We start from the raw sequence: 12,926 nt of genomic DNA on the forward strand, positions 1-12,926 counted from the left end.
AAAAAAAAAAAAAAATCAAAAGAGGAACAAAGGAATAAGAATGGAAACAAATTGTTCTGTCCTGATTCTGTTGGAGGGCTGGATACAGCATTTACACCCAAATTATAATATTTATTCATGTCAAAGCCAATATTCTATTCAGAAAGTAGTTGTCAGTGTGTGACAGTTATGTGGAGAAGCAAGAGTTGAATCCAAGTGTGATTGCTCTCTCACAGGAATGTTGATCTGATAATGGGATTAATGCTGAGAGTTTCTCTCTCTCGTCTCTCCAGGCTCCCTCAGGACTGAAGGCATAAAGGCGTCTGATGTTTTGCCAGTGCTGAAGGAGAAAGTCGCCTTCGTGTCGGGTGAGTGTCTGTCAATGCTGAAAGTCGACCAACAAGGGCAGCGAGGAACATTCGACATTACACTTATGACATGTAAGATATGATCTGAATTATGAGGAAAAGCCAATATAGACGTCCACATAATGATGTTACACGGCTCTACCAAGAGTAATCAGAGGTAGACTTCCACTTAGATTTAGAATATCTGCGAAAACATTTCTCAGCGTCGGAGTTAGATTCACGCTCCCTAAGTGAGGAAACATCATCCCGGGCTCTCTACAACATCACCTTTATTTATGGGTTCCTCTCCCTTCTGTCTGTCTGCTGCTCCCACTACAAGCCAATACAAGCAGACCCACAACACTCCCGGTCCACAGGCCATCTCAGTCCCTATAAAACATTTTCACATAACAAATAAGATGTCATGACAAAATAATCCCCCGGATGTCCCAAAGATGTTCGCGTTCTGTCTTGGGAGGAAACAGATGGAGAGTTTCATTTAGACAAAGGACAATGGGAGTCTCTGCGGCAATCATGAAAGTCTGATGTTGAAAGAGCTGCTTGTGTGATCAGAGTGATTAACAAAAATGTTTGGGGGGAAAATGGAAAATGCCTCGCATCCTTTAAAGGATGGCTATGTGATCGTTAATGGAAATATAGAATATTTGGCAAAAGATTAAGATGACAGATGACTTGACATAAAGCTTAGATGGACGGTTTTGCTCATAGCTTTAAACTATTTTATTTTAGGAGTAGCTTTGTTGCTCCTAAAATAAATGCACAAATTGGCATTTAGAATATTTGACAGCTCAAAACTTTTAAGGCTTCGTACTATATTATCAAGTGGCGTTGATTTATCTGCTCCACATGTCACCAATAGATCTGATATATGACAAAATTAAAAAGCCTTTTTTCATTTATTTTTGTAACGTGTTCTCTCTGACAGTGTGGCACTCAGTATTGTCTCAGTGCCAAGGTGAGGCCCGACAGATTTACTTTCACAAGCTGGTATGATGGTATGAGGGTACCCTTTATGTATATATAAACACAAACACATATATATATATATATATATATATGAGTATGGAGACAAAACAGAAAAGGTGAGAGGTGGGGAAAAACAGTTTACAGGGAAAGAGAGAGAAACAAAGCGAGAACACATGACAACACCCTAGCAGTCTGCAGAAAGAAAAGAAAACATAACAAACCTTATCAATAGATGATAACATAGGCATGTGTAGTAATAACTACAACATTGCTGAAAGTACATGGTACAAGTTTAATGCAAGATGTATTTAGTGCCCAACGTTGAGTGTGTCTGAAAATACCTGAATGTAAACATAAAGCCTTTATAAGGATTGTATTAGCTGTAGTACTTTGAGTGCTGATCTCTTTTGTTGTAGTAACGCATAGAACAAAAGTCTGTATCAAAAAGAGAAAGTGGTGGAGAGCCTGTGGGACAGAGAAGGAAACAGAGAGAGAGAGAGAACATGTCAGAGGCTGCATGCCAACAAGTACTCGTCATCAAGATTCTTTCAAAGATCACTACAACATTTTCTCCTCCAACTTCCCCTCTCTCTCTCTCCCTTCTCTCTCTTTTTCTCTCTCTTTTTCACGATTGAGTAGCACTTAGACAAACACTGTGGTTTGTGTTTCTTACGTTAATCTGAGCAAGCCATCTCAGCACACATCGTTTATCACAAAGATTCAGAGAGTTTACGTTTTGGATGGTTTTGGAGAAAACATGCTGAGTGTCTGACCTAACTGTGAGGAGAATCCAGTGGACACTGTAAAGCTGGTTACTGTAACATCAGGATGAACCAGGGAGTCGTCCTGACCTCTGGAATAATACTTTTTGGTTTTTTTTAAGTCTAATGGCACTGATTTTGTCACCAGTATGTTGCTGTAAATGTCAAGGGACTCATCTTGAAACCACACCTACCACCAGTACCACTAAGTAACCAAATGGAATTTTAACCGGACTGGAATATAAAGTTTTAGCTACTTTTATTAGATTTCAATACCGTCATATGTCAGCGTTGTCCTCTCAGCGCTGACATGTAGTCAAATTGAAGGAAAAAAAAAATGGATTAAGTCAGACGAAGAAGAAACAAATTACGAAAACACCTGGAAGTACTATTGATAAACCTCATGATTTATTTAGGAGGTAAAGCAAACAACATCTGTAGCTGTCTGAAAGCAACATGAGGAAGTAGTAGTACACAACCTCAGGAATCTAACTTTTTGTGCACATGTATACATTTCACTCTGACCAAGACTTAATCATGAAATCGTGTTTACAACCCCGACGCTGTTGTGATCATAAAACTGTGTACTTGGGTACATGCTGAAGTGTTTCTTAAACTGGATGATCTTTACTAGCTAGTTTAGAGCTCAGTGAACTTGATATAAATACATTCTTGGATTTGTCTCCCGAGAATCTTCCATTGCTCATCTCAGGCTTTGAAGATCAGAGTAATCAGTGTTTGGTACACCACCTAGTGTTTGGGACTATCACTCATTTGAAATCCAAACCAGTGGGTTTTAATCATAGAACATGCTTGGTCTGTAGTGATGTAGTCAAAGGTAACTGGACTTATTCTCGTGTTTCCTCTCATTCAGAATGATTCTTCAGTTCAGAACAAGAACAGGCATAACGTGGCTGCACCTGATCCAGGATCCAGGAATCATTATTATTTCTCATTAGGGGTACCCTGATAAATCAGCCAACAGATAAAATGGCCAGTCGATTTATCGGCACCAGATTCCTTTGTTTTGGGAGATCAGTGATCGGCTGATTCTTACATGTGAAGCCGATCTTACTCACTGATCTTATCTACTTCAGCAAAGGTCTAAAAATCAACCACTGTCCTCTTCTGCTGTGCAGTGAGAGGTTTGACTGACCGACCCCCCACCAAGTCAGGTCTGATGACTTTCTTGCTATATTTAGCAACATTTCAGACAAAAAAAAACAAGAAAAAAGTATTGGAGATTGGTGCACCCCTAATTCAAATGCAAGCAGTCATTATCTTCTTACTTGGTAAATATAAAAAATTGTACTTTCTAAGTGCTAAACATCGCTGGTTGCTGAATTTTCCAGGTGGGCGAGATAAAAGAGGAGGACCAATTCTGACATTTCCAGCCAGGAGCAACCACGACCGAATAAAACAGGAGGAACTGAGGCGGCTGGTCACCTACCTGTCTACTGTCCCCAGGTAACAACAGTCCTGCTGCAAACACATACACACACCGTGTTTTTGTATTTTGCTCTTGGACATTTCGTAAGCCTGGCAGGCAGATCCTGGAAAGAAGACATTTGGGTGAGGAGTGTGTTAAAGGCTGTCCAGGCTGTAGAATCAAGTGCTCCTTCCTTGGCCAGCTCTGCAGCAGATGGGGAGCAGCGCTTGATTTGCATCTTTGTGAAAGCAGCGCTGTTTGAGTCTGTGGCTCCAGCCCAGTCCGGGGGCACCTGAGAGAAATGAAAGGTGCAACAAAAAAAAAAAGATCAGAAACAGGTCAAAGAGAGTCTGGAGCCAAGCCCTGTGAGACCTGAACTGGGTCGCTTTTTCACTTGATTTTGATTTCCTGTTCACTTGACTTGTGAGAGCAGGATGAAAGCAGATTCTCGCTCATGGTGAAAGGTGATCTCAGTCATCCATGGCACTGGTGTCCCTGCATACCACTGCAGAAAATCTTTAAAAAGCAAAAAGGAGAAAGGATGTAGCATTCTATATGTTATATTCAGAATATTTAAATTTACAGAATAAAGAGTACAGCCCCTCTTTGCCTGCTGTCCTCACCGGCTGTTTCCGAGGTGAAGAGAAGAGTTTGTGCCTTCCTGAGAAAAGTGGTAAAAGATTTGCTGCTGTTGGATTAATATTAATACTGTATGAGATTTAAAGTTGGAGCTTGTTTCCATTCACTTAGCAGCTGGATATTTTTAAAAGACGCTGATATAAAATAAACCTGCAAATCAGTTACAAAGTGGATCAAAATATGAAAAAGTCAGTTGTTTGAAGTGGCCATTTGAAAGTTTAAAAGATATTCCTACCAAATATGAAGGAAATGTGTGTGAACATCTGAACTGGAATTATTTTAAGAGTTTTTATTTCATTGCATTTAGCAAGTAGATATAAACTGGTGAGGTTAGTTTCTGTGTAATGTATGTAACAAGTTATTTTCATTGTGAAATTTGCGTTTCACCAAAATGTAAGGTGGTACTCAGGGAACCATCTTTAAAGCAGACATGGAGCATAGTAGAGAACTCTGTTTCGCTTTTAGCAAAGCTGTGCAACACACACACACTGCTCTCTCTTCTGGTCCAGTTATATTGTTTTTGTTTGGGAAAAAAAAATCATTGTTTTAATTTGAACAATCGTTTTACCGGTGAGACTGTTACATTTTGATCTCGGCAAAACCGCAGAAAAATATTTTTCTTTGGCAAACTGGAAATTAAAACTGGAGCAAAGGCAGGAAACGGCATTTTGATGATTTACAGTGAGAAGTTGAACGAAGAACTGACTTGTAGTAAGAAGATGAACAACTGCAGGATGAAAGGGCAGAAAAGGATTTTACAGAAACCAAATTGTGACCTTTAAATGTTGGAAATGTTTTTATTCTTCAGTCCTCCACTACGTCACCAAACCTCTGCTTAACTGCTCCTAAAACTGGAAAAAGCCTTTCATTCATCCTGGCGTGAATCATCAGTCAGACCTGCCATTTTGTGCTTTCAGATGGTTTGTTTGTCAATGCAGGCTTTTGTTTTGCAGATTTGAATTTTCTTTGGCATGTTGTGCTTTTGTCTGTTCACTTTAATCACAGACAGGCACATTATAGAAACATTTTTTGTTAAATGCCACTTGTGAAACTAAAACCAAAGATAGACATTTTACTGAAATGTGACTTTCATAGATCAGACTTGAAATCTTCTGAAACTTTAAGTGCATTTCAGTCGGACCAAAAGTGAGATACTTTGTCAACAAACCCTTTGGATAAGTTTAGTGTAAAACAGAGAATGTGGAAGAGCGCCTGATGCTCTCTGGACAGAAGGCCAGAGGATCTGTGATGCTGTGGGCCTCTTGCTCTTCTAAATGCTGAGGCAGTCTTGTTGGAGTGCAGTGTGGAACTCTTGGAGATTTCAAGAGATTTTTTTTTTTAGGATCTGCTGACTTTTGTCAGAAAACTGAAAGTACCTTGTCACTGGACCTTTCGATTACATGATGATCCTTCAGTAGTCAGACCAAGACAGACATCAACTCTTCTTCTGTGTTTAAAGGCCAGTCCTCATGACCTTTAAACACTCGTGGAGTGAGCTGAAGAGAGGAGAGCAGGGATGATGCAGGATCAGGAGGGATCAACTGGTCAAACTTTCCTCCAGGTGCTGTCCTACTGGTTTAACAAGACGGTTGCAATAGTTTACAGTGTGGAAGAAAATAATTGGGCCTCGAGTGATTTTATTACAACCCAATTCCCTCCTTGCATTTTATTTAATCCTACTAAATAAATTCAATAAATGTTGCATTTTTTAAACAATCCCATCGTGTGTTTATGCCGCTGCGATAAAAAGTTTATATGTTTCTGGACTTGCTGCACGTTTTTATGAGGCAGAAATGTGTTTGTGTGTGTTTGTCACAATGAGCCCAAACGTAACAGGTTTGTCAGTGACTCGTCTGTGTTGAGTGCTTCTATTACGATTGTCCCATTAAAGGTTTCGAAGCCTGGAGTTCTCACTGGAATTTCCAGCTCATAATCAGAATTAAAGAAACATTCTGGGTGAAACGTGAAGCATCTTCAAAAAGCTAGAAAAGGAGGTCCTGCTCTAGTCGAGCCCTTTGAGATGGCATCTCTCAGGAGCAGAGCATGACTTAAACTTCCCAGGAAGTCTGATGTAATGGCAGGAAAGGGAGAAGCAGCGGTGCTGTTGGACGCGTAGCTGTTGCAGCACATCCTCTCCTGCTCTCTGATGTCCAGCTCTGTGGGCTCCTCTCACCTGCATGCTGACTCTGTTTCTCCCATCAGTGAGGATGTGTGCAAACGGGGATTCACTGTCATCATCGACATGCGAGGATCGAAGTGGGAGCTAATCAAGCCTCTGCTGAAGACGCTGCAGGAGTATTTCCCAGCCGATATCTGCGTGGCTCTCATCATCAAACCAGACAACTTCTGGCAGAAACAGAAGACCAACTTTGGAAGTGCAAAGTTCTCCTTTGAGGTTGGATAAATGAGCTGCTGTGCATATCTGTACAACTTTTTACATCCTTAAACTTTTTACATTTTTTTATATAGGTATATGCATGTTTACAGTAGTTACCCCACTGTGAAACTGGGAAGTCTTATCCAGTTTTTACATGTTTTTACTGAAATCATTTGTAAAGTGATTAGTCCCAGTGCAGTATCAATAATTTTCTGGAAGGAAACATTGCTGTTTCATTGATCAATTACTTTTTTTTTTGGTCTACTGGTCTGTAAAAGCAGACCAGTATGGTTTCAGTAGAAGGCCTGGCCAAACTGGTGGATCCCTCACAGCTAACCGAAGACTTCGAAGGCTCTCTGGACTACAACCACGAGGAATGGATCGAGCTGAGGGTGTCTCTAGAGGAGTTCATGTCCAATGCTGTTCATCTGCTGTCTAGACTGGAGGACCTTCAGGTACATAGATGAGAGATCCAGGTCTGAGAAGATCAAAAGCCTTTTTTTTAATAACTAAATGACAAAGATATGTTGGTTTGTACAGGAACTTCTGTCCATAAAAGACTTTCCTGCAGATGTAGAAGGATCCCGGCGGTTAATAGAGGAGCACACACAGCTGAAGAAAAAGGTACAAAAGTTGATCTGCCTAAAAGTGGAAATACTATTACTTTAATTAAACACACCAAGTACGTTCCTCCCCCTGATACCTCTGCAGCTTAACCACATGTTTAAAGAAAGTCCTGCCTGTCATTGCATTTGATCTGATCCAAATAGTAACTCATCGCTCTCATCAGGTGTTTCCCCCCAGGCTTTAAAACCAGCAGTTATCAAACGATTGATAAAAAGCCACAATCTGAACGAATCACTGCTGCAGAATTACAGGCCGATCTCCAACCTCCCATTCATCAGCAAAATCCCTGAAAAAGCTGTTTCAGCAGTTACATACCTTCATAATGATAACCAGCCGCTTTGATGTCTTTCAGTCGGGTTTCTGTGGTTACCGCAGTACTGAGGCTGCCCTCGTCAAAGTGTTCAATGTCATCCATGTAAACACAGACTGTGAAAGAACCACAGTGCTGGTTCTGCTAGAGCTCAGTGTTGACCAGGAGCGGGGTCACACTCTCTGGTCCAGTAACTGACTGGTTCTAGTCTGACCTAAAGAACAGGTTTAGGACAGCAGGTGAAAAAAAAAACTGTTTTTTTTTATGTCAATAGAAAATTTTTCTACTGAGCTGAGAAATGTGGAGCACCACAATGTTCAGTCTTGGGGCCCCTTTTATTTATTATCTCAATGCTCCTCCTCGCCCAGATTACAACAAGTAATAGGATTAGTTACCATAAATACGCAGATGATACAAAGCTGTACATTACAATGATGTTATTATGTGACCATGAACTCATAGAAGCACTGTGTAGATGCATAGACCAAATCAGTGAGGGACATGCTGCTCCAGCTACACAAAGAAAACTGAAGTTATTATGTTTGGACCTAAAGAGGATCAATCTAGAGTCAGCACACAGCTTTAATTATCAGCTTTAATTATTACAGCTGGAAACTAGAGGTCAGCCTGAAATCTGGGTGTAGTGATGAACTCTGACCTAAACCTACAGACAGTTCAAAGACAGTCCAATCACCTGAAGAACGTTTCCAGCATCAAAGGTCTAATGTCTCAGCAAGATCTAGAGAAACTCCTCCAGTCGTGTAGATCACATCACTCCAGTTCAGGTGTCCTCACACAGGCTCCTTGTAACTAAGAGAACAGATTTATAAATCACTGAATGTCTTAGTACCAACATAAATTAAAGACCTTCCAGACCTCTCAGGTCCTCTGGTTCTGGTTCTGCTCTGCATCCCCCAGAACCAGAACCAAATACAGAGAAGCAGCCTTCAGGATTTATTCTCCACTAATCTGGAACAAACTTCCAGAAAACTGCCAAACAACAATTCACCTGTTTAGAGTGTGAAGCACCACGAAATGCCTGTTGCTGAAATTTGTTGTACAAATGAACGTGCCCTGTCTTAAAGTCCTAGTTAATACCGTTTCAGGTGCTAAAGGCTCCAGTGGAGGAGTTGGACCGGGAAGGCCAAAGGTTGCTTCAGTGCATTCGATCCAGTGATGGATTTTCTGGAAGGAACTGCATCTCAGGTTCTGCTGACTTTCAGAGTCTGGTACCCAAGGTAAGAATCTGACAGCAGGAAAAATCCATTGAACTGGGAATATATCCACCTTACAGTTTCAGCTACAACTGCATTTACTCATAAAGCTAGAGGTAAGATACAAACCATACTGACAGAACTTTCTGAAATGAGCCAGGCAGAAAATAGAAGTAAATTCAAAGAATTTAGCAAGCATAACGTCAGAATGAATTTGGTCATTCTTAAGCACTTGATTATAAAGTATATTGTTTTTTTTTAGTCCAGTCTCACTGAATAGAAAAAGATGCATATAAATAAAGAAGGTATTGCTACATTTATGGAAAAGAGGTATGAACCCTAATGGAACCATAGATTATATTCATGCGGCTCATCTGCACATCAAGAAGAGATGATCTGCATGCAGCCAGGTAACGATTCAGCATATTGCAGTCAGAAAGGTGTTATTGCCTAGGAAACAAATAATCTGCAGACATAGACAGTGAAAGGCTGCACTGGCCTGGACACATTGTCCTCACCCGTACATGGTGGTGTCCTCTTGTTTTAGTGGGCGTGGCTGGAAGAACTATTTTTGTTTCAGAAAAGTGTATTCTATAATAACTTATCTGCTTTGAAACCAAATGGCCAAATTTGTTTATGCTTCAGTGTTTAAAGGTTATTTTAGAAATAGCCTTGTCATGACAGTAATGGTAAAAACCATCATTCACCATTAACCCGTCTTAACATCTAACACCTCCTGTACGCCTGAATAAAAATATGTATTATGTCCAAAAACTTGCATGATTTCAGTCTTTGGTCAACAGAGCAATGAAATGTCTAGATACACAAATTTAAGTTTGTAGTTAGTGTCAATATAATTGTCCTCTATAGTTTCCCATCCGGCGTCCTGCACATTTACAGATATCAGAATCAACACAACCCACTGCGTCTATTGGAGCCACTATTGGAGCCATTTTTATTTTTTTTGGGAAAGAATTGCTGAAATGTAGCGTTTGCTTCTGACAGGTGGCCAGTCTGCTCGATAAGCTCCACTCCACAAGGCAGCACCTCCATCAGATGTGGCACGTCAGGAAGCTGAAACTGGACCAGTGCTTCCAGCTGCGCCTCTTTGAGCAGGATGCTGAGAAAGTGAGTCTTTGATCAACAGTTTAACTCAGTGCTGGATCCAAATTTACATTGGAGGTTTTTCATCACTTATAGAGATGACACAAAGGTGGTATTGTGGTATTGTCAATTAGCCAAAAAAGGAAGCAGCATTCTGGAGTATTTCTGATTACTAAGAAATTATAAGTTGACTTTTATGCCTAAATAGTCTCTAAAACTTTACTCAAACACGAAGAAGTCCTGAAACCTTTAGGAGTGGGTAGTGCAGCCGTCTGCTGCACTTCAGAGCTGATCACGTTCTGCTGTGGACTGGTGATAATTGAGACCTGACACAATATTATAATGGAAATCTATAAGAAGTTTACGTAGAAGGAGTGTGTTTGTGTCTTGAATGTGTCAGACACACATATCCACAGACAGACAGGCGTCAGCTGACCCGGTGTACATGCAGCCACGGTAAATATTTACTGGAAAGCAAACAGGCAGGAGAAACGGCTGCTTTGCTTCACATTGTCACACTGAGAGTCTGTGGGGATGCTAAGACCAGTTCACATTGAGGGACTAGCCGCTCCGGTCCAGCTGGGGCTCACCGATCAGACCTGGCGGTTTGTTTCATTGCTATGGCAACACAGGCAAATATACTGAACCGTAACCATCTCCCCATCTCTCTGAAAAGACTGACGTATAGTGGAGTTTGTCTCCAATTGAAAAGAGGTTTATGTTGTGGTTTTCTTTTGCTTCTCTTGTTCAGACCACAGTTACTGTAGCACTTTACCAACCATCTGCCCTGCAGACATGCCAGATGAGTCAGAGCAATCGCCTGGGAATACTTTACATGTTATGAGCAAGAATCTGAAATGTCTCATCATGGACCAGCTCTCCTGGAGAGCTGATTGAATTGAGGAGTCATTTGTGTCCAGTGTTTCCCCAAGTGTTTTCCTGTGTGATTTATGAGCTGAAATAAGATCACACAACCCCCAATACGTCTTCCACTGCTCGTTCGCTAATTCTCCACTGTTTCCCCAGTGCTTCATTGGTCTTTCCTCAGTGTTTCCCCAAAGCTTCCTTAATGTTTCCTACATGTTTCCTCAGTGTTTCCTTAATGTTTCCTACATGTTTCCTCAGTGTTTCCTTAATGATCCTACATGCTTCCTCAGTGTTTCCCCAGTATCTCCTTAATGTTTCCTTAACTTTTCCTCAGTGTTTTCTTAATGTTATCTTAATGCTTCCTCATTGTCTCCCTAGTAATTCTTCATCTTCTTTGTTTTCCCCTGTGTTTCCCAGAAGATTTTTCAGTGTTTCCCCAGTGCTTTCCTGAGGCTTTTGTAGTATTTTCCTGCGTTTCCCTTGTGCTTCCTTAATGCTTCATTAGTGTCCTCCCAATGGTTCCTTAAAGGAAGAGTATTATGGGAGCGCGAGCATCATGCTGGGGTAAAACGTGCAACCGACGTATGGAGTTCTTGTTGTGGTTCAAGCCCCTTGACCTTTGACTTCCTCCTCTCTCACAATCTCCCTTCCTATTAAAGTAAACAAAGGCCACCACAGTAGGATGTAATAAGTAGTGCCATTTTATCACACAATCCAGCAATTATATTACCTCCAGTTGTTATTAAAATGCTGCATAAATAAAAAATAACTCAAAACAAAATTGACTTCACATCATAGGGAGGACACTAATGTGATTCCTTCAAACTGGTTTCTATCTCTGTAAGAAGCTCCTGTCCTTTCTGACCCTACCCCTCGTATTGACCACAACAAAGCTCCCCCATGCTGTTCGCTGATGCCATTTACAGCCTTTGTTAAGAGTGTTGGACTGAGCAGTAGTTTGCATGATGAACTCAGCAGATGTGCAGTCCCATATGGAAGGCAACTAGGGACAATATTCATTTGCATACATATCTATTAGATTTAAAGTGACAGGATTACGTTCGATTAACTCACTTAGTTTGAGTTGTTTCAACATATCTTGTTATGTAAATACAGTGAAACCCGCTTATGTTCGGCATGAAAACTTAATTTAAAGTAGTAATTTGAACATGAAACAGTTACATAAAACAAGCGACATCAGAATTCCCATTGTTTCTCCACTTCTTCTCTGTGGTTTTTACAGTGTTTTCTTCTTTCCTTTCTGGTGTTTAGACTCCATTCACATCTGTTGGCAGTGAACTAATATAATGTGTGTGTGCGGGTTTGAATGTCTGTGCAGATGTTCGACTGGATCAGCCACAACAAGGAGGTGTTTCTGCAGAGCCACACAGAGATCGGTCGCAGTTACCAGTACGCTGTGGAGCTGCAGACGCAGCACAACCACTTTGCCATGAACTCTATGGTAGGAGATCATCACAAGCTTCACTTTTTTCTCCTAAAATCTGACCCTGAATGTATGAACATGACATAGAATTGTTTAAAAATGTCCTTCCCAGAATGCCTACGTAAACATCAACAGAATCATGTCAGTGGCGAGCCGGCTGGCTGAGGCCGGCCACTATGCCTCCACGCAGATCAAGCAGATCTCCAGTCAGCTGGATCAGGACTGGAAAAGTTTTGCTGCTGCACTTGACGAACGCTCCACCATCCTCGCCATGTCCTCCGTCTTTCATCAGAAGGCTGAGCAGGTGAGATCAGAACCGTGCGAGTGATTATTGTCGTCTGGCAAAGAAAAGCAGCTCATTTGCTCATGTGTTTGTGGAACAAGTAGAAAGCCTCTTAAACTGATGTAATGGCTCCCACATCGGAGCTGGAACAGTTTCTTTCACAAACAAGCTGCTAATATCTAACTCTCCAATCACCAAGGCTCTTTGCTGCAAACACGTGTCCAGAATGTTACATGAAAGTGGGACATTTTTTACTGCTTGATTATATTTAATAGATGAAAGAGCTTCGCTGCTGATTCCTGGAAGGTTGACATGGCAACTGATGGGGCTGTTTGATTCCTGCTGGGCTCTTGACATTTTATTCTAGTGTATGTTTGGGCGAAGAGGAGATAAAAGAGAAGAGACATCGGATGAGTGAGAGGACAGCAGTTACACTGCAAAAAGTCCCCTTTCAAAAACAAGAAAAAAAAGTACAAAAATAGGGTATAATTTTCTTAAAATAAGAAAAATTATCTGCCAACAGAACAAGAAAATTTATCTTGTCAAGATTTTCTAAAA

At 41.0% G+C, this 12,926-nt stretch overlaps 1 protein-coding gene across 3 annotated transcripts in view; it reads left to right on the plus strand.

The window, feature by feature from the left end:
* The window catches only part of kalrna (kalirin RhoGEF kinase a), a 174,826-nt gene that overhangs the window by 63,483 nt on the left and 98,417 nt on the right, over positions 1-12,926 (plus strand). For 2 of the 3 annotated variants that reach the window (XM_008438401.2, XM_008438383.2), the window contains exons 2-10: positions 273-347; positions 3,427-3,541; positions 6,345-6,537; positions 6,798-6,974; positions 7,060-7,143; positions 8,563-8,694; positions 9,676-9,798; positions 11,981-12,103; positions 12,198-12,389. In XM_008438401.2, coding sequence (XP_008436623.1) covers positions 273-347; positions 3,427-3,541; positions 6,345-6,537; positions 6,798-6,974; positions 7,060-7,143; positions 8,563-8,694; positions 9,676-9,798; positions 11,981-12,103; positions 12,198-12,389 — 1,214 coding nt within the window. The remainder of the gene's footprint in view (positions 1-272; positions 348-3,426; positions 3,542-6,344; positions 6,538-6,797; positions 6,975-7,059; positions 7,144-8,562; positions 8,695-9,675; positions 9,799-11,980; positions 12,104-12,197; positions 12,390-12,926) is intronic. The other variant, XM_008438392.2, reaches the window with a different exon arrangement.

Source organism: Poecilia reticulata, linkage group LG2 (assembly GCF_000633615.1).
Source record: "Poecilia reticulata strain Guanapo linkage group LG2, Guppy_female_1.0+MT, whole genome shotgun sequence".
Taxonomy (NCBI): Eukaryota; Metazoa; Chordata; class Actinopteri; order Cyprinodontiformes; family Poeciliidae; genus Poecilia; species Poecilia reticulata.